The sequence below is a fragment of the Lynx rufus genome, unplaced genomic scaffold (genome assembly GCF_022079265.1).
Source record: "Lynx rufus isolate CCGP_SWC_20201006 ecotype Redwood Valley unplaced genomic scaffold, mLynRuf1.p SCAF_4, whole genome shotgun sequence".
Taxonomy (NCBI): domain Eukaryota; kingdom Metazoa; phylum Chordata; class Mammalia; order Carnivora; family Felidae; genus Lynx; species Lynx rufus.
Window position 1 is genome coordinate 11716334 of NW_025814856.1, and position 25019 is coordinate 11741352.

At 45.5% G+C, this 25019-nt stretch overlaps 1 protein-coding gene across 1 annotated transcript; it reads right to left on the minus strand.

Annotated features, from left to right (window-relative positions):
* Positions 1-530: 530 nt before the first annotated feature.
* CALR3 (calreticulin 3) lies at positions 531-24755 on the minus strand. Its single transcript, XM_047097438.1, has 9 exons — positions 24665-24755; positions 24303-24404; positions 21145-21348; positions 14618-14712; positions 10691-10879; positions 6250-6357; positions 6023-6154; positions 4980-5072; positions 531-740 (listed from the first exon to the last, which is right to left on the minus strand). The coding sequence occupies exons 1-9, from the start codon at positions 24753-24755 to the stop codon at positions 597-599; spliced, it is 1158 nt and encodes a 385-aa protein (XP_046953394.1). The 3' UTR covers positions 531-596.
* Between the last annotated feature and the right edge of the window lie 264 nt (positions 24756-25019).

Sequence of the window (25019 nt, forward strand, 5' to 3'; positions counted from 1 at the left end):
AGATTTTGTATTGGAAAAGGTTAGCATATACTATTGGTAATTTACAGCCTGAAGAAAAAAAGGGCATCAGTTCTCCTTTTTCAAAATCAGTTTTACCAACTTTTTTTTAAAATGTTTATTATTTTCGAGAGAGAGAGACAGAGAGGAAACAGGGAAGGGGCAGAGAGAGGGAGACACAGAATCTGAAGCAGGCTACAGGCTCCGAGCTGTCAGCACAGAGCCCGATGTGGTGCTTAAACTCACACACCGCGAGATCATGACCTGAGCTGTAGTCGGCCGCCCAACTGACTGAGCCACCCGGATGCCCCTACCAACTTCTATTTATAAAACATTTTGGGGGCTAAGAGAAGAGCATCATGATTTGGGCCAGACTGTCACTGGCCTGTAGCTTCTAGCACTCAGATTTGTGGAGAAAAATCTCTGTGCACAGCAGGGAGGGAGCCCCAGGGAAAACCAGGCCGACCCCACTGAGAAGCATAGGAACATTTTCAAAGAAAATTGGACAGATTACCACATATGTTGATGTTTGCACTTTTAAATGTAGATTAAAGTAGAAGCAAGGTTTTACCCATCGTCTTTATCTGGGGTGGGAATGACTAGAATTCGTCCCTCCTGTGAAATCTCTGGAAACCTTTGTCGTGCCCACCAAACCTGCCCATCAGCAGCTCCTCCTCATCTTCCTCACGGGCCTTCTTCACTTCCTCCTTGGCCTGTATGGCATCCATCTCCCTTTCTGGGCCCTTGGAGAAAGAAACAGACACATGAGACATTAGCCGCTGGGGGTTGTGTTTCCAGGGAGTGGACTGGAGATCCACCTTCAGCCTGCCCTTGCCTTCTACAAGCCTCCACACCGCCTGGGGGCAGCTTAGAAGAGCCCCCAAGGATGCCAGGCCTTAATCCCGGATCCTGTAAATGGGACCTTCTGTGGGAAAAGGGTCTTTGCAAATATGATTAAGTTAAGCATGTTGAGATAGGAAGATTATCCTGGGTCATCAAATGGATGCTAAAATCCATCACTAATGTCCTCATAGGAGACAGGGAGAGATTTGACACATACACAGAAGAGAAGACCACGTGAAGACAGAGGCAGAAGCAGAGCCACATGGCCACAAACCAAGGGACACTAGGGGCCACCGGAGGCTGCAAGAGGCGAAGGAAGGATGCTCCCGCAGAGCCCTTGGAGGGCTGCTCAGCCCTGCGGAGGCCTTGATTTCAGTCCACTGATAGTGACTTTGGACTTCGGGCATCCAGACCTGTGAGATGATGAATCTGTGTTGTGTTAAGCCAGCCAATTTGTGGTAATCTGTTAACAGTGGCCACAGGACACAAATACACCAATCCGCTTCCTTCTCTTCCCAGAGTACCTGGGCCCCTGTCCTTCAATCAGCTGAGCAGTGAATGGGTAGTGAAAGGAGTCCTCGGAACCTAAGTGAAAAAAATCCAGGCTCATGTGATCAACACAAGGGTTAGCAGTGCAGACAACATCAAGAAGGTTCCCGTAGTCATTACTGAAAAAGAGTTTTGGTAAAGCTTTACGGGAGAAATCAGATTCAAGAAGAAATGGCTCCCTCACCGTCAACAAAATGAAAAGGCAACCTGTTCAATGGGAGGAAATATTTGCAAATCATATCTAATGAGAGGTTCATATCCAAAATATATAAAGAACTTATACACCTTAATAGCAAAAAAAAAAAAAAAAAAAAAAATCTGATGGAAAAAACGGGCAGAGGATCTGAATGGACATTTTCCAAAGAAGACATCCAGATGGCCCACAGACCAACAGGCCAACATAAAAAAATGCTCATTATCACTTATCAGGAAAATACAAATTAAAACCACAATGAGATATCACCTCACACCTGTTAGAATGGCTATTATATATATTAAAAAAAAAAAACAAAACACTAGATAAAAAGCGCTGGCCAAGGATGTGGCGAAAAGGGATCCCTCATACACTATTGGTGGGAATGTAAATTGGGGCAATCACTACAGAAAACAGTATGATGGTTCCCCCCAAATTAAAAATAGTAATACCATATAATCCAATAATTCCACTTCTGGGTATTTCTCTGAAGAAAATGAAAACATCTCAAAAGGATATCTGCACCCCCATGTTTATTCCAGCATTATCTACAATAGCCAAGACTAAGAGCAACCCAACTGCCCACCAACCAATGAATGGATAAAGAAAATGTGACACACACACACACACACACACACGCACACACACACAGTGGAATATTACTTAGCCATAAAAGAGAATGAAATCTTGCCATCTGCAGCAACACGGATGGACCTTGAAGGCATTATGTTAAGTGAAATAAGTAAGATGAAGAAAGACAAATACCATATGATCTCACTTATATGTGGAATAAAAAAATAAAAAAAAACCAAGCTCATAGATACAGAGAACAGGTTGGTGCTTATCAGACACGGTGGGGGGTGGGGAGTGAAAGAGGGTGCACAAAATGAGTGAAGGGGGTCAAAAAGTACAAACTTCCAGTTACAAAATATAAATAAGTCATGGGGATGTCATGTGCAGCATAGACGATATAGTCAATAATACTGTAATAACTTTGTACGGTGACAGGTGTAGCTAGACTTATCATGGTGAACATTTCTTAACGTACATAAATGTTGAATCACTATGTTGTACACCTGCAACCAATATAATATTGTACGCCAACTACACTTGCTTCAACTGAAGCAATAAATCAAATGCAAGCGGTTCACAAAAAAGGATATCCAAAGGGCCACAAAAGCCATAAAACAGGGCCAACCTCCATTTGTTACCAGGGTAAGAAAACTAAAACTGGAAATACCCCCACACGCCTAGAGAAACCCACAATCCCCGTGCTGGTTGAGGACGAGACACAGCACAGCCCCCCTAGGAACAGCCTGGCAGGTTCTTCTGGGGTTAAACCCCTCTTGTAGGACCCACCTATTCCTGGCTATTTACGCCAGAGAACTGAAGGCCCGCATCCACACAGAAAAAACTGTTAAGTAAATATTCATAACAGCTTTGATCATATGTCAAAAATTAGAAACACCCAATTGTCTGTCAACTGGTAAACAGATAAAACTACCAATGGGGTGCCTGGTGGGGGCTCAGTTGGTTAAGCATCTGACTCTTGATCTCGGTTCCGGTCATGAACTCACAGTTCGTGAATTAGAGCCCCGCGTTGGGCTCTGCGCTGACAGTGCAGAGCCTGCTTGGGATTCTCTCTCGCCCCTTCTCTCTGCCCCTCCCCCACTTCCTTTCTCTCTCAAAATAAATAAATAAACATTGAAAAATTAAAAAAAATAAAACTACTGGGGCGCCTGGGTGGCTCAGTCGGTTAAGCGTCCGACTTCGGCTCAGGTCATGATCTCACAGTTTGTGGGTTTGAGCCCCACATCGGGCTCTATGCTGACAGCTCAGAGCCTGGAGCCTGCTTCAGATTCTGTGTCTCCCTTCCTCTCTGCCCCTCCTCCGCTCATGCTCTGTCTCTCTCTGTCTCTCAAAAATAAATAAAGATTACAAAAATAATAAAAATTAAAAAAAATAAAACTACCCAGCAATAAGAAGAAACCAATTACTGACTAATACCCCAAACATGGCTCAATCTCAGACACATTATGCTTGAGGAGCAGGCTCAAAAAGACCACATGCTAGGTTACTCCATTTACATGACACTTTCAAAAGTTGAGGCTGCAGGGGCAGATACCAGGTCAGTGGAGGCCTGAGGTGGGAGAGGGTTTGGCTCCAAAGGGCCCAAGGAGACTTTTGGGGATGATAATCCTGTTCTACATCTGGTTCTTTTTTTTTTTTTTTTTTTTTTTTTTTTTTTTACTTTTTTAATGTTTATTTTTGAGAGAAAGAGCATGAGTAGGGGAGGGGCAGAGAGAGAGGGAGACATAGAATTTGAAGCAGGCTCCAGGCTCTGAGCTGTCAGCACAGAACCTGATGCAGGGCTTGAACCCACAAACCATTATATCATGACCTGAGCTGAAGTCGGACGCTTAACTGACTGAGCCACCCAGGCACCCCCAGTTCATCCCATTTAAAAAAAATTTTTTAATGTTTATTTATTTTTTGAGAGAGAGAGAGAGAGAGAGACAGAGCGTGAGCGGGGGAGGGGCAGAGAGAGAGGGAGACACAGACTCGGAAACAGGCTCTAGGCTCTGAGCTGTCAGCACAGAGCCCGATGCGGGGCTCGAACTCACACACTATGAGATCGTGACGTGAGCCGAGGTCAAAGGCTTAACCGACTGAGCCACCCAGGCCCCCCTACATCTGGATCTTTGTTGGTGGTTTCACAACTGTATGCGTTTATCAAAAGTCATAGGCTTCCACACCAAAAAAGGATAAATCTTACAGTGTGCATATTATGCTTCAGTAAATTTGACTTGTCAACAACTGACAATGATACCAAGCGTGGCCAAAGATGCGGCATAAACTGTAACTCTCAACCTCTGCAAAAGGAAACGGAAAAGAGGATGACACATTGAAAACTGTTGGGCTGTGTGGGACCTTGTGACCCAGGCTGTCCTGTCCTGGGCATGTGTCCACTGAAAGACACACACGGGAATGACGGTAACAGCTTTATTCGTGAGGCCACAAGCTGGAAGCAATCCAAAGCTGCATCAACAGAGAACGGATATATACCTTCTAGAATATTCACACAGTAAGAATGAGCTGCTGCTGTATTCGATAATATGAAGCTCACAGCACTGCCTGAATGAGTAACTATTGGATGGCTCCACTTACATGAATTTCAAAAGGAGGTCAAATGTACGGCAATGGGATAGTGGTTCCTTTTGGGGGCAGCTACCGGCAGGGAGGGGGTATGAGGAGGTTCCCAGAACCCTGGTAACATTCTGTACCTTGATCTGGGTGGGATGTTTACTAATAAAAACCCATCAAGCCCTTTCCTATATGTTAGACTCAAGTACAGAAATAAATGAATGATGAACAAAAAGTTCATTGTGTGTCATACCTTAGTTTCCCCCCAAGTGGCTTTGCCAAAATTCTCAGCATACTCTTCATCGTCTGTGATCAGGAAGTTATCGAAGATGGTTCCTGATCTCACCTGTGGATGAAAATAAGGCCTTCCTTATTGATGTGACGAATACAACAACTTTGCACCAAGAAGCAATTGTGTGTGGCTCAGGACCCTAACGGTGATTGGATCTCAACAGTAGCACGTGCCTAAACCCATTTCTGAAGCATCCCTTCCCTCCGAGGCACTGGTTCTCAAACTTAGAAACTCCTGATGCCCGGTGTCCCCCCAGGGATGCTGACTTAACCGGTCTGGGGTGCTGCCTGGGCATGGAGACTGAAGAGCACTCAAGGGACTCGAGCGCTTGTGATGTTCGCCCACCACTGCCCGAGAACTTGACTGTGCAAAGTCAGCCCGCAGCGTCAGCACCACCTGGGAGCTTGCTGGGGAGGCAGGATCTCAGGCTCCACCCTGGACACTCTGCTAGCATCAGAATCTGCAGTCTTGTCCTAAAGCTGATGGGCCCCACAGGTCAACTCCAGGCTGAGGAGTGACAAATCCCCAGGGGGCAGCGAGGCAGATGGGAAATGCAAAAAAAAAAAGGAGGGCAGAAAGGATGTCTGTTTTGTTCATGGCTGAATTACGTCTTGAGTCCAGGTATGGGTACCAGGTACACAGTAGGAGCTCAAGGAATACCAGGCACACAGTAGGAGCTCAAGGAATACCAGCTATGCGAATGCAGGAGTTTAGGCTGAAGCTCAGAGTTATCAAACTGCAGCAAATTTATTTATTTATTTTCTTTCTTTCTTTCTTTCTTTCTTTCTTTCTTTCTTTCAGCGGGGGAGGGGCAGAAGGGGGGGGAGAGAGAGAGAGAGAGAGAGAGAATCCCAAATAGGCTCCATGCTCAGGGGCTGAGCCCGACGCATGGCTCTCTCCCACGACCCCGGGATCATGACCTGAGCTGAAATCAAGAGTTGGACGCTCAACTTCCTGAGCCACCCAGGCGCCCCCGCGTGATAGCAAATTTAAAACCAAGTAACCTGCCAAAGCTCCAGTCCAATGGCACCAACGTTCTCAAATTCTGAGAGGTCGTACTCCGTCAAATAATGGGTGTTTTTCAGCTTCTGATGGAGCCAAACGTCTTTGTCTATACCCTCTGGTTTCAGGCCATCCTGCAACAACAGAACCTAAGTGCGGGTCCGGAGGGACGCAGGCGGAGGCGGGGGAGGGCCATCCTGGGGCATCGCAGGAAGAAGACACCACCCACCTGGTACGGAGGCTTCTGCAGCATCGGCGCCTGCCAGTCCCCGTCCAGTTCGCTGTTCCAGTCGCTTGGCTTACTGGCACTGGCATCCAGAAAATGCTTCTCCCACTCCTTACCATGTGTAAGGAAAAAAACAATCAAATCTCAGATTTGAGAAAAGAAATTCTTAGCTACCCGGAGGCAGGAGCAGGCCCATGGGCCCATTATGCATGGGCCCATTGCAGGCTGTCAAATCATAATTTGCCCATCAATTTGGTGATCAAAGGGCCAAGTGCTCAGGGTTCTCAGTCCCACCGAGGATGTCAAGGCCCCACGCTGCCCGGATTTTCTCCCTAAGCCTTGGCATGATCACACCGCCCTTCCCAAACTGGTGAGGAACAACAGTCTGGAAAACTCAACATAGTGGCTAAACTTAAAAATGTTGGGACAGGGGCGCCTGGGTGGCTCAGTCGGTTGAGCATCCGACTTCGACTCAGGTCATGATCTCACTGTCCGTGAGTTCGAGCCCCGTGTTGGGCTCTGTGCTGACAGCTTAGAGCCTGGAGCCTGTTTCAGATTCTGTGTCTCCCTCTCTCTGGCCCTCCCCTGTTCATGCTTTGTCTCTCTCTGTCTCAAAAATAAATAAAAAAAAAATTAAAAAAAAAATGTTGGGACAGAAGTGATGTTGGGGGGAAGGGGCCACACAGTCACTGCTGGTTAGGTGGTCTGTCCTTCTACATCACAGTCGTGCATGGAATGTTCCAGAGAGAGAGGCTGGACAACCAAGAAATGTTCCAGGATTTACCTGGGGATTGTTGGGTAGCAGGAGAAAAGCAGTTATGTTATTTAGACTTTACACATATATTATATAAAATATATACATATGTGTATTAACAGTCACAGTATACACATATAAATATATGCATACACATACATGCACATATGCATGCATATAATACATGCACACACGTGTATAATCCGTGTGTATAATAGATGTGGACACACATATATATATACACATTAACACACATGCACACTTGTATATACATATACACATGTAGACATGCACTCATATATATACACATATATCTGAGTCTCTATGTCTGTATGTGGCTCAGGAGGTGTTGAACAAATATTTGTTGAATAAATAAATGGATGAGAACGGGGCGCCTGGGTAGCTCAGTGGGTTAAGCGTCCGACTTTGGCTCAGGTCACGATCTCACAGTTCGTGAGTTCAAGCCCCGAGACAGCTCAGAGCCTGGAGCCCATTCCGGATTCTGTGTCTCTCTTTCTCTCTGCCCCTCTCCTGCTCACTCTCTGTCTCTCTCTTTCAAAAATAAATAAACACTAAAAAAGACTTTATAAAAACATAAATGGATGAATAAAAGGTGCTATGGATTAATATTCAGATAAACATATAAAAACAGGGGCATCTGGGTGGCTTAGTTGGTTGAGCGTCTGACTCTTGATCTCAGCTCAGATCGTGATTTAATGGTTCGTGGGTTTGAGCCCCGAGTTGGGCTCTGTGCTGACGTCACGGAGACCACTTGGGATCCTCTCTCTCCCTCTCTCTCCCTCTCTCTCTGCCCATCCCCTGCCTGTGTTCTCTGTCTCTCAAAATATATAAGTAAACTTTTAAAAAAACACATAAAAACTTAAAAGTTGTGTACAATGACATTTTCTCTTTTAGAATAACTGAAAAATTGTAACATTTTGCACTTAGACTGGGGCACCTAGGTGGCTCAGTTGGTTAAGTGTCTGACTTTGGCTCAGGTCATGATCTCACAGTTTGTAGGTTCGAGCCCCGCATCAGGCTCACTACTATCAACACAGAGCCCACTTGGGATCCTCTGTCTCCCTCTCTCTCTGCCCCTCCCCTGCTCACACGCACTCTTTCTCAAAAGTAACAAACAAAAAAAGACTGGGGCTTTTTCATGATATGCAATATTTCTTAATGACTGACACGTAGGACTTGGTGGCTCCCAGTCAGCTTTTTTGCTCCCACCTCAACTGGCAACAGATGAGCCACTCTTGTGCTGGGACCAGGAAATGGTTACAATGCAATCCGAGTAGCCAGCTCCTTATAATTGCAGGCTGTCAAATCATAATGCCATAATGAACTAATTTGCTTAGGAGTTCACACAGAACTGAACATATGGACAAAACACAGCCAGTTTGGAGGCCAGCTTCTGAGCGTGATTAGGCTCCACCAGGGACCCACCTCAAGTACGCTCAGCCCTAAGGCACACAACACTGCTAGCCCGCATCGTTGTAGCTCAGAGGCAGCCAGGACTTTCATCCTAAGACCTGTGTCCTCTCCTGCATAGCCAGAGGGCTGCAAGGTCAGTTTCTTCGCCTTGTTTTTCTGTTTGCTTGTTTTTTAATTTTACTGTTTATTTACTTTTGAGAGAGAGAGAGAGAGAGAGACAGAGGACAAGTGGGGGAGGGACAGAGAGAGAGGGAGACACAGAATCTGAAGCAGGCTCCAGGCCCTGAGTTGTCAGCACAGAGCCCAACGCAGGGCTCGAACTCACAAACCATGAGATCATGACCTGAGCCGAGGTCGGACGCTTAACTGACTGAGCCACCCAAGGGCCCCTCTGTACCTTGTTTAAAGTAAGTGCTCTTTGCAGGTGAAAACTACTTTTTTGGTCTGTTTTTAAGGTAGTTCAGTAAGGGAGGGAGAAACTTTGCTCTTTTGCTTTAATGATTACATTGTCTATGACGACATACTTGATTATCAGACAGCAATGCCACTGAGCAGGTTTAAGTTGCCAGAAATTAATCGTAAACACAGACATTAATTGCTGTACAGCAAAGACAACCGTCTTAAGGCAAATGGTTCATGGGTTTGGAGTAGTGTTTGATGCTCAAAACAAAACATTGTGACAATAAATAAATGTAAACTAAACACAAAACAAAACAAAACAAAACAGAAGGTAGCTTGTAGTGGGCTGAGTGGTAGTTCCGGGTAAGGGTTTGTCCATGTCCAAAATCTCGGAATCTGGGAATGCAAGCTTATATTGAACAAAGGATCTTTGAAGAAGTAATTAAGGTAAGGATCTCGAGGCACATCTTTCTGGATTATCCAGGTGGGCCCTAAGTCCAATGGCAAACGTCTTTATAAGAGATAGGAGAGACACAAGAAGAAGAGGCCATGTGGGGGCGGGGGGTGGGGCAGAGATTGAGGTCTACCAGCCAAGGAACTCCTGGAACCAACGGAAGCTGGAAGAAACAAGGAAGGATTGTCCTCAAGATCCTTCAGAGGGAGTGTTACCCTACTGATATCCTGGATTTCTGCCTTCTGCCCTCAAGAACCATGAGAGAATACATTTGTCCTTTTTTTTTTAATGTTAATTTATTTTGGAGAGAGAGAGAGAGAGAGAGAGAGAGAGAGAGAGAAGGAGGCACAGAATCCGAAGCGGGCTCCAGGCTCTGAGCTATCAGCACAGAGCCCAAGGTGGGGGCTCGAACTCAAGAACCATGAGATCATGACCTGAGCCAAAGTCGGACACTTAACCAACTGAGCCACCCAGGCGCCCCTCTGTCATGATCTTTAACGTTTTATTTATTTATTTATTTATTTATTTATTTATTTATTTATTTTTAAATTTTTTTCAAAGTTTATTTATTTTTGGGACAGAGAGAGACAGAGCATGAACGGGGGAGGAGCAGAGAGAGGGAGACACAGAATCGGAAACAGGCTCCAGGCTCCGAGCCATCAGCCCAGAGCCTGACGCGGGGCTCGAACTCCCGGACCGCGAGATCGTGACCTGGCTGAAGTCGGATGCTTAACCGACTGCGCCACCCAGGCGCCCCAAACGTTTTATTTATTTTTGAGAGCACAAGTGGGAGAGAGGCAGAGAGAGGGGGACAGAGGATCAGAAGCAGGCTCTGTGCTGACAGCAGCGAGCCCAATGTGGGGCTTGAAGTCACGAACCGTGAGATCGTGACCTGGACTGAGGTTGGATGTTCAACCCACTGAGCCACCCTGGCTCCCCCTGCCCCCCTACACTTCTGTCATTTTTAAGCCACCCACTTTGCAGTCCTTTGTTAAGCAACCCTAGGAAAACTCATGCAGACCCATTACGTTAACTGATTCTTGGTCGTCAGTCACAAGCGCGATGCTCAAAAAATACTTCATGTTCAAATTCGGAATAGCAAAGACAAAAAATCACTTTTATAAAGATTGCTGATGCAATATCCTTAAAAAAAAAAAAAACCACATGGGTTAAAAAAAAAAAAAACTTGCTCACTTTCATCGCAGATTTTGTAAAGACCCTTTCACGATCCCTGGAAGTGTGAAGCTATGTGGCCGGTTTCAGTGGCAAATGCTCCAGGGAGGGCACTTTGGTTGTGACCATGTGGGCATCATGATTACCAGCCATGCAGCCATCACACAGGACCTGCGTGCTTACAAACTCCACTGGCACACTCTGTGGAGATGTTCGTGGAAAATGCACACCTGGGATTTGTCATCTTTTGCCTGGTCCCAATCCTTGGACTCTGCGGAGGACTTCTCCATCTTCTTAAGTGACGTTAAGTTCCAGTCATACTCGATGTCGCCGGATTCAATTGATTGACCGTCAATTTTCACTTCGTAAGTGAGGTCCGGTCTTAAAACCAGAGCATAGAGGTGTGTAAATCCATCAACCTGCACGTTTTAAGGGGAGAAAGGATAACGATGAGACCTTTGACATTTCAGGGCAGGTCTACGTATGTGATTTAAGTCGCTGTTGGTCAAAGCTTTGCTGTAATCAGCAAGAAGAGTGTTTCTAGGGACAGGGGTTGACTTGACTACAAAATGGGGCCCACAGAAGAAATCGCTCCCTTGTAGAAAACTTCCGCACTACCAGCTGACTTCTCTTGAGTGGCTGGTTCCCTTATGTGTAGACAATGCTTCCCACCTAGAATCCCACAGGTGGTTATGACAGGGTCTTGGTGTAACCCAAACACCACTGCTCTGTTCGGTTTATGAAAAGTTATGCGGAAAACGATTTCCTGTTCTGTATTCTGAAAGATACCAAATGAAGCCCAGTCTATTTTTTCAACACAGGGGGGACCTTTCTAATGCTCTGAGCTGTCTAGCAAGGGCAGGCCTAGTGTCTCTCTTGGTCAGAGTTAAAAGCCCCAGACCAGGGGCGCCTGGGTGGCTCAGTCGGTTAAGAGTCCGACTTCAGCCAGGTCACGATCTCGCGGTCCGTGAGTTCGAGCCCCGTGTCGGGCTCTGGGCTGATGGCTCGGAGCCTGGAGCCTGCTTCCGATTCTGTGTCTCCCTCTCTCTCTGCCCCTCCCCCATTCATGCTCTGTCTCTCTCTGTCTCAAAAATAAATAAACGTTAAAAAAAAATTTTTTTTTTTTTTAAAAAGCCCCAGACCAGACACAAGGGAAGCATTCGGCAAGCATTCAATAAATGACAGATGGGAGGTGGATGGGCAGGTGTCTGGGGAGGTCGGGGGTGCCCAAGATGTGCCTGCCTGTCAGCGGTGGGGCTGCCTGGTCATTGTCATGGGGCGTGCCCTAGAAATGTCTGTCGCCGGGTCAGCCTGACCTGCTGTATCAGCACCTGAATGGACCCTCCAGTCTCCTGCACAGACCTTCCAAAGATGCTGATGCTGTTCAGGGCTCAGGTTTGGGAACCACTGTCTCAGCATCTTAGAGTCTCCATCAGGAGGATTCTCCCCCTGCTAAGAGCCAAAAGCAATAGCTTCTTCAGTACCCCTCTGCTCTGCTCTGAGGGACATAGGCTGCTGTCCACACCACGGCCGATGGCTCTGTCTGCTCCGTGTTCCTCTCAACCTCTGTAGCTCGCCGTGACAGCTGAGTACGGGCTTCTCCCAATGCTCCCTCCCTGATCTCTGCCTGTCTTTGTCTCCACTCACCTTTCCTACTTTAGACTTTGGGTTCATTGGCCATCCCGAGGGATAACATCCTCTCCCACACATATGCAATGGATCCAAACCAGGATCTTTAATCCTAACCATCGGCCTGAGCTACAGAGCGGAGTTTCCAACAACTTTCTGGACACCTCTACCTGGATGTCTGCCAGGAGTCCACAACCAATGGTTCCAAACACATCTCTCGAGTGTGGCCTGGCCCCTCACTGGTCTTTGTTTCCCCTGATTAACAGCAATGCTGCTGAGATTCATCGACCACATACCCAGTAGCCGAATTCCAAACATCACAAAGTCCTCTGGGTCCCACCCCTGAATCATCTGTCAAAAACGGTCCCATGCTCTGTATCCCGTTGAAGCCTTGGCCTCACAGTCTCACCCTTCTCCCTGCCTATCGATCACCCTGTCCCTCCAGCCCCCGCCCCACAGAACATCTGAGGTATTTCTCTAACAGGCAGATCTGCCCCTCTCCTTGAAAACCCCTGAGGGCTGACCACTGCCTGCAGGGGAGATTCTCAGCCTTTCTTTCACAGCATTACAGAATGAATCCAACCCCACTGGACGAAGCTTCTCCTCACTGGGAACACCGACAACCTGCTGTGAGTCAGTGCTCCTTCAACAGAAGCATCTTTTCTTTTTCTAGCAGGTGCAGAAATAGCACATGTCTGAGGGCATCATCAATCTGCGGGTGCCACTCGGGGCCCCATAGGTTTGCTGTCCTGAGCTTGTCATGCTCTGACCTCCCCAGCACAGTCCAGGCCAGACTTCATGGCCTCTGTAGTGTCATCCCCGGGCTCTCCCACACATCCAATGTGCAACTGAACAATTCCTCGGGAATCAGTTGTAAAACCTGTGCACTCAGTTGGCCTTCGAGCTCTCCCTCACCCCCACAGGAGTGATGTCAGGCCTCTCCATTTAAAGAGGACCTGACTGGGGCGCCTGGGTGGCGCAGTCGGTTAAGCGTCTGACTTCAGCCAGGTCACGATCTCGCGGTCTGTGAGTTCGAGCCCCGCGTCAGGCTCTGGGCTGATGGCTCAGAGCCTGGAGCCTGTTTCCGATTCTGTGTCTCCTTCTCTCTCTGCCCCTCCCCCGTTCATGCTCTGTCTCTCTCTGTCCCAAAAATAAATAAACGTTGAAAAAAAAATTAAAAAAAAAAAATAAAGAGGACCTGATGATCCTTTGCAGCCACCAGGTCGGCGGGTGGGACCCCAAGAGAGCAACGAGGCTGCCAACGGGAGACTCACTGGGGCTCTGTGAAGAGACCGAACACACCCCTGCTTGGGTCAGGACTGAATAAGTGGCGATTATGGACACTTCCCCTCTGTGCAGTCACTGTGCTCTCCAGATGCACCCCGGCCTCCTGCCCAGATTTGCCCAGACTTGTGGAGGCTCCCCATGTTGAAGCTCTGGGCACTGGGGATGCCCCAGGAGTCAGGTCCCTGCTTCCTGGAGGCTACATTCAAATAGAGGGGTTGCATCGGGGAGTGTACTTCCCTTCCGCAGGCCCGGAGCCAGGGACCTGATGCAAACTGCCTCTTTGGAGAAGCCCTGGGCTGGGCCGTGGAGGTATGAAGGCATCAGTGTTATTTTCACAGGATCCGTGATAAAAAGTAAGAAAGTGTGCTTCCACTTTAGAAACATTCCCATTTGTAAATGTTTTGGTATGTTGAAGATTAATTTCTTCAGGATGTTTCTTGCGTCCCAGCCTGAATATTTTATTCCATAGTGAGGACGGATACCGCTGAAATGTGACTATTCTATTGTAACCCTTATAAGGCAGATTATAATACGATGTCACAGCTCACAGTGAAAAGTGAGTATGCCCTCCTGATGGGTACAAATGTCAGAAAACAAGCCAAGGGGGTAGGCAAGTGTCTCTAATAACACTGCTAAACTGGAAACCTGGGGCATGGGGGTGTGTTTGCTAAGATCCATACCTGGCTCAGTTAAACATTTTTTTTTTTTAATTTTTTTTTTTTAATTTTTTTTTCAACGTTTATTTATTTTTGGGACAGAGAGAGACAGAGCATGAACGGGGGAGGGGCAGAGAGAGAGGGAGACACAGAACCGGAAGCAGGCTGCAGGCTCTGAGCCATCAGCCCAGAGCCCGACGCGGGGCTCGAACTCACGGACCGCGAGATCGTGACCTGGCTGAAGTCGGACGCTCAACCGACTGCGCCACCCAGGCGCCCCTCAGTTAAACATTTTAAGACCAAAAGGATTTTCTCTAAATGTATGCTGTCATTAAGAGTTAACACAGGTGGCTGGGTGGCTCAGTCCGTTAAGCATCCGACTCTTGATTTCAGCTCAGGGTATGATCTCACAGTTCGTGAGTTCAAGCTCCGAGTTGGGCTCTGCTGACGGTGTGGATCCTGCTTTGGATTCTCTCTTTCCCTCCCTCTCTGCCCCTTCCCTTCTCTCTCTCTCTCTCAAAATTAATAAACATTAAAAAAAAAAAGAGTTAACACAATCACAGATTTGAATACAGAAGCACTTACCTTACACCTGATTGATTTCTTGTTTGAGTGATACTGATTCTTGAAGTGTAATATAACATGAACTTTCTTGATATCAAATCCACAAATATCGGGCCCTACAAAAAAAATATTAGCTGCTCTCAATTTCTTTCTATGATGCATCACCCCAGGGGACCCCCAATCACTGTGAAATAATATACGAGGCACCAGAAGTCTATAGGTGCAGGAATAATCGGACGTTGTCATGGAGATACTGAAATGGACAGCGGCACCCTTCTTGGTTCAGGTGACTTCTCAGTTCACTGCAACTACTTTGGAGTCAAGTGTAAGGCAGCATGTGAGTAAGAAAAAGATTTAACAGTCTGGGAAGCATCCTTGGCACGCTGCCTGAGACTTGGGTCCTTGGTCTGAAGCTCTAAGAGGTGGCCTGTGCCAGGTGAGGGACTAGCTGGCTCTGATCTCCGCTCTCTTTCACTGTGCTGAGACATATTTGCAGCTACGCAGCTACTCACGCCCCCGTGTCCTGCTCTCTAAAACGGGGATGTTAATCTTGACTTCCAAGGCTACTTTGCCAATTAAATGGGCTCAGGTGTGTAAAGCATTTAATATGGCAATGCTCAATATTTGTTATTATCATCATGCGTGTCCCAAGACAACACGCAGGCACATATTCAGACTAAGACTTTCTGAATGTAGTAAACAAGGTTTGCAGGAGGTATCTGGAAAATTTGCCCAACCTTCTGAGGATGTTTGGAATTACCCTGCTGCTGCTTTACTGAGCTTAAGCCTCCGGAATGTACTAGACCCTCTGGGTGTCTTTCTGTCTCGAATCAAATTCCACCACATGCATTGACCCGGGGCTGCACCCGCCCCTGGGGATTCTGTGAGGCAAACCCTGTGTAAACACAAGCAGATGACGGCAATTTTTTTTTTTTCTACAACTTGCAGTGATGAATCTCCAGAACAAGAGAGATCCAGGCTGCACATAATTAAAGGATATCATCAATTTGCCAGAGTGGATATGACATTGAACTTAGAAGTAGCATCCTGAGGGACCCACAAAGAACAGCATGTCTACCTCCCAGCTGAGTTCTCAGAGGACAATGTTTATGTAATTTCCTTTTTTTTTTTTTTAATCACTGGAAAACATTCCAGTTCAATTTTTAAAACAAAAGCTATGGTATGTGAACTATCTGTATGAAAGTCTACCACCTCAGGATTAAAATATGAAATTTTCCCTTCAAAGTTGGTCAGAATTTTCTGATTTCTAAGCACCTACATGCTTTAAATATTCAATTAGGCTTCAGAACATGCCCGGGCATGCCTGGGAAATCTGGACATTTTCCATTAAGAGCGATCATAAAATATTTACGCATGTAATGGATTTTTATGAAGAAATGGGAGTAGACAGATAGGCTCTAAAGCCAGGCTGACCTGATTTGGGGCAAGTAAGTTTAATCTTCGTGAGCCTCAGTTTCTTTATTTGCAAAATGGAAGCTGTGTTACCTGTTTCCTAGGGTTTTAAACATAATTTAAGACTGCATTTGTATCGCTGGCATCCTGTTTTAAGAAAATAAAAATAACCTAAATGAGGACATTTTAATTTCCTTTTTAATCAAAATAAAGATGTTTGTTCTTCGTTCCAGATTTTATTTTTTTATTTTTTATTTAAAAAAAAATTTTTTTTTAACGTTTATTTATTTTTGAGACAGAGAGAGACAGAGCATGAATGGGGGAGGGTCAGAGAGAGGGAGACACAGAATATGAAACAGGCTTCAGGCCCCGAGCTGTCAGCACAGAGCCCGACGTGGGGCTCGAACTCACAGACCGCGAGATCATGACCTGAGCCGAAGTCGGCCGCCCAACCGAATGAGCCACCCAGGCGCCCCTCGTTCCAGATTTTAAATGCAACAGTAAATTGGAGTCATGGTGGAGAAGAGAGCAGGGGTCAGGGACTATGCAATTGGTGGAAACTTTGCATATATGTAATGTGGTGGCCTTAGAGAAGTCACCTTGCCCTCCAAGACAGGGCAGGACCATATCCAGATTCAATAAATAATACAAGATCTATTCTCTCTACTTCTATAACACTGTGACCAGCTGTACATACAAACATGAGAACAGTGTAACAGGTGTCTGAAGGCTGATACTGATCACAATAAATTCAAAGATAAGCACTGGAAAACCAGGACAGAAAAAACTTCTGCAATACATCCAGGTCACGAGAGGAAAGAACTTTAAAAAAGGATTCCCCAAACTTGAATTACAGACAGATATTTTGAAATTACATTTCCAATATTTTTGGGGGGTGCCTGGGTGGCTCAGTCAACCGGCTAAGCGTCCAACTTTGGCTCAGGTCATGATCTCACGGTTCGTGGGTTTGAGCCCCGCGTTGGGCTCTGTGCTGACAGCTCAGAGTCTGGAGCCTGCTTCCGATTCTGTGTCTCCCTCTCTCTCTGCCCCTCCCCCACTTGCCTTCTGTCTCTCTCTCTCTCTCTCTCTCTCTCAAAAATAAATAAACATTAAAAAAAATTTTTTTAAGATTTTTTTCACTAATTTTTTAACTGTGGTAAAATATACATAAGATTTACTGTCTGGGTCATTTTTAAGTGTACCTTCAGGGGTATTAAATACATTTGCCATGTTGAGCAACCATCCCCACTGCCCATCCCCATGACTCTTCATTTTACAAAACTGGAACTCTATATTTATTAAACACTAACTCCCCATTCTCCCCTGTCTCAGCCCCTGGCAACCACCATTCTATCTTCTGGCTCTATAATTTTGACTACTCCAAGGACCTAAAATAAAATAAGTGGAATTGGATAGTATTTGTCTTTTTGTGACTGGCTTATTTCACTTAGAATAATGTCCTTAACGTTCTTCCATGTTGCAGCCTGTATCAAAATTTCCCTCCTTTATAAAGCTGAATGATAGTCCGTTATATGGATACCACATTTGTATATCCATTCACTTGCGGATGGACACTTGAGCCCTCTAGTCTTGTTCTTCTTTTTTGAGATTGTTTTGGCTATTCAGGGTCCCTTGAGATTCCACATGAATGTGAGAATGGGTTTTTCCATTTCTGCCAAAAAAAAAAAAGTCATTGGAATTTTAATAGGAATTGGATTGAATCTGTGTATTGTTTTTAGAATCTGTAGAATGCTTTGGCTAGTGTTAACATTTTAACACTATTAAGTCTTCCATTCCATGAACATGGAATGTCTTTCCATTTATTTACATCTTCTTTAATTTCTTTCAGCAATATTTTGTAGTTATCATTGTATGAATTTTTCACCTCCTTGCTTAATTCCTAAGTATTTTACTCTTTTGGATGCTATTGTAAATGGAATTATTTTTGTAACTTCCCTTTCAGATTGTTCGTTGTTCACATATAGGAACGTAACTGTTTTTTGTGTGTTGACTTTGTATCCTGCTACTTTGCTGAATTTATTCATTAATTCTAATAGGTTTTTTTGTGCAATCTCTATGGTTTTCTCTACATGAGATCAAATCATCTGCAAACAGATAATTTTACTTCTTTCTTTCCAATTTGGATGGCTTTTATTTATTTTTCTTGCTTGTTTGCTCTGGCTGGAACTTCCAGTAGTGTGTTGAAAAGAAGTGGTGAAAGTGGGGGCACCTGGGTGGCTCAGTTGGTTGCGCATCCAACTCTTGATTTCGGCTCAGGTCATGATTTCATGATTTGTGAGTTCGAACCCCTGCTTGGAATTCTCTCTCCTTCTCTCTCTGCCCCTCCCCTGCTTGCACTTGGGCACTCTCTCTCCCCTTCTTTCTCTCAAAATAAACAAACTTAAAAAAAAAAAGTGGTGAAAGTGGGCATGCTTGCCTTGTTCCTGATCTTACAGGAAAAGCTTTGTCGTTCACCACTGAGTATGTTTGCTGTGGGTTTTTCATATATGGCTTTGATTATGTTGAAGTAGTTTCCCGCTATTTCTAGTTCGTCAACTGTTTTATCATGAAAGGGTATTGAATTTTGTCGAATGCTTTTTCTGCATCAATTGTGATGATCATGTGTTTCTTTTTTTCTTTCATTCTGTTGATGCGGCATATACTATTGACTGATTTTCATATTTCAAATCACCCTTGCAGACAAGGAAGAAATGCCACTTGGTCATGGTGTATAATCCTTTTAATATGCTGCTGACTTCTGTTTGCTAGTATTTTGTTGAGGATTTTTGCATCAGTGTTTATAAGAATATTGGTCTGTAGTTTTCTTTTAGTGTCTGGCTTTGGTATCAGGATAATGCTAGCCTCATAGAATGAGTTAGGAAGTACATGTTCCCACCTCTTCAATGTTTTTTTTGAAAAGTTTGAGAAGGATTGGTGTTAGTCCTTCTTTAAATGTTTGGTAGAATTGGTGAGAGGTTCATCAGATTCAAGATTTTGCTTTATTGGGAGATTTTGGTTTACTGCTTCAAGCTCCTTACTATTTATAAGTCTCTTCAGATTTTCTATTTCTTCATGATTGAGTCTTGGCAGGTTTTGTGTTTCTAGGAATTTGTCCGTTTTACCAAGGTTATCCAATTTTTGGGTGTATAATTGTTCTTAGCACTCTCTTATATAATTCTTTTTATTTCTGCAGAAGTGGTAGTAACATCGCATTTCTGATTTTAGTAATTTGAGTCTTCTTTCTTTGTCCATCTAGGTAAAGGTTTTGTCAATTTTGTTGACCTTTTTGGAGAACCAACTTTGGATTTCATTGATTTCCTCTGTTGTCTTTCTATTCATGATTTCATTTATCTCTGCTGTACTCTTTATTATGCCTATTTCTCCCTTCAATTCTATAAGTTTTTGTTTCATATATTTTGAAGTTCATTAGGCGTGTAAATGTTTATAGTTATTACATTTTTTGGGCCTTTTTATTAATATATAATGTCCCTTGTCTCTTGTAACCTTTTATTCAAAGTCTATTTTGCCTGATATTAGTATGGCCACCTCTGCTCTCTTTTGGGAGAGCCTGGAATACCTTTTCCCACCCTTTCACTTTCAACCTCTTTGAAAAAAACTTTTTTAATTTTTTTTTTTTTTTTTGAGAGAAAGAGCATGAGTGGGGGAGGATCAGAGAGAGGGGGACACACAGAATCTGAAGCAGGCTCTGGGCTCTGAGCTTTCAGCACAGAGCCCGATACGGGGCTTGAACTCACAAATCATAAGATCATGACCTGAGCTGAAGTTGGATGCTTAACTGACTGAGCCACCCAGGCGCCCCTTCTTTCGTTTTGAGTTTTTGTAGGGAAATGTTTAAATTCCTTTTTAACTTCCTTTTGTGTATATTCTATAGCTATGTCCTTTGTGGAGGAACCATGGGGGTTACATTTAACACCTTGAAGTTATAATGCTCTAATTAGAATTTACACCAGTTTAACTTCAATAACACACAAAACTCTGCTGTTCATTTGTTTGCACTTCTGTGATCAGAAGCAGCGATCAGAGTTCAGATCCCTGATACTGGGAGGACAGGGTCCTTTTTGCCCACCCTGGCTGTGGCAAGCTGTGTATAGGCTGCTCCAGGAGCACATGCACAGCTGTCTGCCGTGTGGCTTGAAATGGGGGATGGGTAGGTCTCCTGTGCTAAGAGCTGAAATTGCCCAAAATTAACCTTCTCATTCTTCCCCTGGAAGAAGCAATCCTTCCACAGACTTCAGAGTTCCAAAATAGTTACATCATATTCTGTTGATTTTTGTCCAGGTGGGGAGATGGATTCCTGGTGCGTTCCTATTCCATTTTCCCAGAATCCTCTTTATCCTGAAAACTTTTTGAACCCACACACTTCAGTTATGTCCAGTTCCTGTGGCCCAATGTGGTCCCATGCCAATTCTAGCACAAATTTTAATCAATTACTCCTGGTATCAGGAGATATTTAATGTGTTCCAGGGGTCAGCAAGGGCTAGGCAGGAAATGTTTTTGGCTTTCCTACCATTTTCATGTGTCAAAAATATTAGCCTTCTTTTAATTTTTTTAATCATTAAAAACATTAAAACCCATTCTCAGCTCATGGGGTGTAACAAACACAGTCCGTGGGCTGACGTGGCCCGTGGCCAAAGTCTGCTGACTCCTGACGTATTTCAAATACTTGGGACTACATTACTATCGCATAAATAACTCTCTCAGAAGTACAATAGAGGGGCGCCTGGGTGGCTCAGTCGGTGAAGCGTCCGACTTCGGCTCAGGTCATGATCTCACGGTTTGTGGGTTCGAGCCCCACGTCGGGCTCTGTGCTGACAGCTCAGAGCTTGGAGCCTGCTTCACATTCTGTGTCTCCCTCTCTCTCTGCCCCTTCCCTGCTCATGTTCTGCCTCTCTCTGTCTCAAAATAAATAAACATTAAAAAATTAAAAAAAAAGTACAGTAGAATGGTACAGTTGCCTTTTTATAATGTTAATTAGGTTTCACGGTACTAAAAACCTTTGGTTGGATATAGTCAACACTACTACTGAAGCCAAGTCTTGCTCTGAGGAATTCTATCAAGTGGAAGGAAGGGTTCAAAGTCATCAGAAATGGTTGTTTTGTGCTATCTGAACTCACCAAACATAATATAGTACTGAGATTTTCCATTCAGGTTCTTCTGATCCACATCTGCAGGGAAGATCTTAACGTAGCCCCCTCCACAGTCCATCTTTTGCTCGTGTTTCACTGTGTACTGAACGACCAGCGTCTTCCCTTTGTTGCTAAACGGTTTGAAACGTGCCGAGATGGCATAGAATCGGCCATTTTGCGTGGTTTGCAGACCTTTAAACAAAAAGGGCTCGTGAAGGATTAGGAATGACACGTACGCTCAGTGCTGCAGGGAATTAAATGGTCGCCCTTCCCCCTGCCCCCAGGAATAACCACTCACATCAGCCCAGGGCCCCACACACACCTTCACAATAATATGGGATGGCCATACCACTAACAGTCTCTCTGCTGCCAGAAACCTTCTATTTCCACACCCCGTTGTTTCTGTGCTCAGTATTACCACTGTTGTGTCTTAAATTGAAACATTTCAGCTGTAGATGACAAATGTGCAGTCTACGTGGATAAGGAGTTAATTTTGTTTCCATTTATCCTCCAAGGGGTGGGAATACACAATAAAGCTTGTGCGGCAACTTCGTTAAAAACCAGAGCATCCTACGTCTTTTCTTTCATTCCTGTCTTAAAAGAGTTGCTTAGGGGGTGCCTGGGTGGCTCAGTCGGTTAAGTGTCCAACTTCGGCTCAGGTCATGATCTCACGGTCTGTGAGTTCGAGCCCCGCGTCGGGCTCTGTGCTGACAGCTCAGAGCCTGGAGCCTGTTTCAGATTCTGTGTCTCCCTCTCTCTCTGACCCTCCCCCGTTCATGCTCTGTCTCTGTCTCAAAAATAAATACACGTTAAAAAAAAAAATTAAAAAAAAAAAAAAGAGTTGCTTAGGACACACGACCGTGGATGGAGAACAGAGTGCTGAACTGTAAAAAAGTGCTTCCCTGCCCTGGATGAGCTGGCCCACAGTTGCCATCTTTTTTTTTTTTTTTTTTTAACGTTTATTTATTTTTGAGATAGAGAGAGACAGAGCATGAATGGGGGAGGGTCAGAGAGAGGGAGACACAGAATCCGAAACAGGCTCCAGGCTCTGAGCTGTCAGCACAGAGCCTGACGCAGGGCTCGAACTCACGGACCGCGAGATCATGACCTGAGCTGAAGTCGGCTGCCCAACCGACTGAGCCACCCAGGCGCCCCCCCCCTTTTTTTTTAATAAAGATACCACCCTTTTGTCACATGAATCACCTCATATTTTAGAAGTTTAGGTGTTCAAGATGAACACCCCCCCCACCTTTTCAGTAGCCACTAGGCTCTGTACCAAATCCTTATCTTACACTATTGAAAACAGAGCCAGTCTTATTATCATCTAGTCTTCCCTGCTCCACATTCCTGCCCCCAAACCTGCCTATGCAGAGATCCATCATAAATGCACTTGACATTTTCTGTCGATACGTCCAAGCCTGAACTCATGACTGACCGCCCATACCACACTCCTCTCTTTCTTTCTCCTCCATTCTCTCCCCGCCCCCACCCTTCCCTTTCTCAAAGAATTCATAGGATCTCCCCTCCTTTACCCCTTTACCACCCAGGCAATTCCTAAGGCCAAGATTCACCACCTCTCCGTCTCTCCACCCTCCTCGGCCACCCCCATCGTCTCTCACCTCTTCCCATTTCTGTCTGACTGAATTCTATTCATCTTTCCATCTATGGCTTCTGTGTGATGGTCCTTGGAGATCACAATGAAAGGGGCCAAACTAATGGGTATCCCCAGTGCCTTGCCCATGTGCTCTCACTAAATGTGTGCTGGAGTGAACAAAACACAGCATCTCAGGATGCCAGATTGGAGGAGGAAAAAATGTGGTGCGGAAAAACCCAAATGGAAACCCCTATCCTTGGACAACTTTGATGAAACAGTCTGTTAATTTCACTCCATTTTTGTCCCGTGGGCTGAATCGTGACCAACTCTTTCGGTCCACGTGTAACTTAAAACACAATGTATATGCAATAGAAAACCAGAAGCTGGGGCGCCTGGGTGGCTCAGTTGGTTAAGCGTCTGACTTCGGCTCAGGTCATGACCTCGCTGGGTTTGTGAGTTCGAGCCCCACATCAGGCTCTGTGCTAACAGCTCAGAGCCTGGAGCCTCCTTCAGATTCTGTGTCTCCTCCTCTCTCTGCCCCTCCCATGCTCATGCTCTGTCTCTCAATAATAAATAAATGTTAAAAAATTAAAAAAAAAAAAGAAAGAAAGAAAGAAAGAAAGAAAGAAAAGAAAAACAGAAGCTGCCGACAGGACAACACCGGAGGAGCGGAGTCAAGACAGAGGTGGAGTGGAAGGCTGGTGAAAAGAGGAAAACTTTTCATCCGAACCAGAGGTTGGCCAATCTTTTCTGCCAAGCCAGAGATCAAGTATTTTAGACTTCGCGGGTCATACAGTCTGTGTGCCAACTTACTGCCTTTACAGCATGCAAAAGGCCAAAGAACCTAAGTCAATGAATGATCATGGCTGTGTTCCATTAAAACTTTACTTATGGATATTGACATTTCATATGTTTCACTAAATTTTATGTAATTTTTATACATTATAAAATACCATTCCCCTTTTGATTTTTCCCCAACAATTAAAATATGTAAAAGCCATTCTTATCTCACCAGCCGTGCAAAAAACAAGTGTGTAGTTTGTCCACGTTTGAACATCAGAAATGAGAAGAAGACAGAAGTTATCCTTGGCACTAGGAGGCTACTGACTTGGGGGATGGGCAGTGCAAGGGGGCGGGGGCTCTGAAAACATTCTCTATCTGATCCAGGGCGTACAAATGTAAACACTCATCTTTCTATACCCCTATGATCTATACACCTGACAGCATGTAACTTTTAGGTCGATTTTTTTCTCCTTCTTAAAGTGGAAATAAACATGAGAAGTATCCCCTAATCTTTTTCCTTTTGCAGGTCAAAGACCTGGAGTCTCCAAACTTCTGCCACTAGTGGGTATACAATGGAGCGACCTTGGGCAAGTAAAGAAAGGAAAGAGAAAAAGTAATGCCAGGCCCTATCCAAGCCTTAGCTTCCCCACCCGTGAAACGGCTGTAAGAGGTGTTATGGGTGTGCCACACCTACCTCGGAAGGTTGCTATGGAGGTGAGGCGTGTGTGTTTGACATTTAGCTCCATTTTCTCACCATTCCTACACTAACCTTTGTCCTTTTCCTTATGACCATAAAATTTCCCCGACGAGAGTCTAAAATGCCCAAATTGGGAGTCATTGGTGGACTGCACCCAGCGGTTCCTCCAGCGCTCTGTAGGGGGAAACAACACCGGTTAGAGCTGAGACTGTTCATTTGAATCATGGAGGTGTGTGTGTGTGTGTGTGTGTGTGTGTGTGTGTGAGCGCGCGCGCGGGCGGGGGGGCGGGGGGCTCGAGGCTTCAAAGCTTCGCCACCACCGACCCCGCGGCGATGGGCTGGTGCCAATGGCGACTCTGGCTATCCGCTGGGCAGCCAAGGATGGAGGAGCTTTCGCCCCTACTTTCCCACCACCACGGACATCGCCTTTGCACCTCCGTCTAGAAATTCCTCTTGGAAGTAGACGGTGGCCAGCGCCACCCGCAGCACGCAGACCGCCCACAGCGGAACGGGAGCCACAGCCATAGAGTGCGCGCTGCACTTCTTGTAACGCCCCTTTGCTCCCAGCGGTCTCGGCGAAGTGCCAGACCGTCCCAAGACTACAACTCCCGTCACGCCTCGCGATTGTGACCTGAGGCACCATTGGCCCCTGCCGCGCAGTGCACGCCGGGCCCGCCCAGGCACTACCACCCTCCCGACGCGCCGCGATTATGACGTGAGGCCCCATTGGTCCTCGGGGCGCTGCGCGCGCTGGGATATGTAGTCTCTTCCGCCCTGGCGCAGTTGCCG

Bases quoted from the DNA above. Each gene is read 5' to 3' on its own strand.
- CALR3 (XM_047097438.1), bottom strand. From the start codon at position 24,755: ATGGCTGTGGCTCCCGTTCCGCTGTGGGCGGTCTGCGTGCTGCGGGTG. The intron at 10,880-14,617 runs GTAAGTGCTTCT...TAAAACGTGCAG, and splicing joins AGAAATCAATCAGGTGTAAG to GTTGATGGATTTACACACCT. The intron at 741-4,979 runs GTATGACACACA...TCTTTCTCCAAG, and splicing joins CCACTTGGGGGGAAACTAAG to GGCCCAGAAAGGGAGATGGA.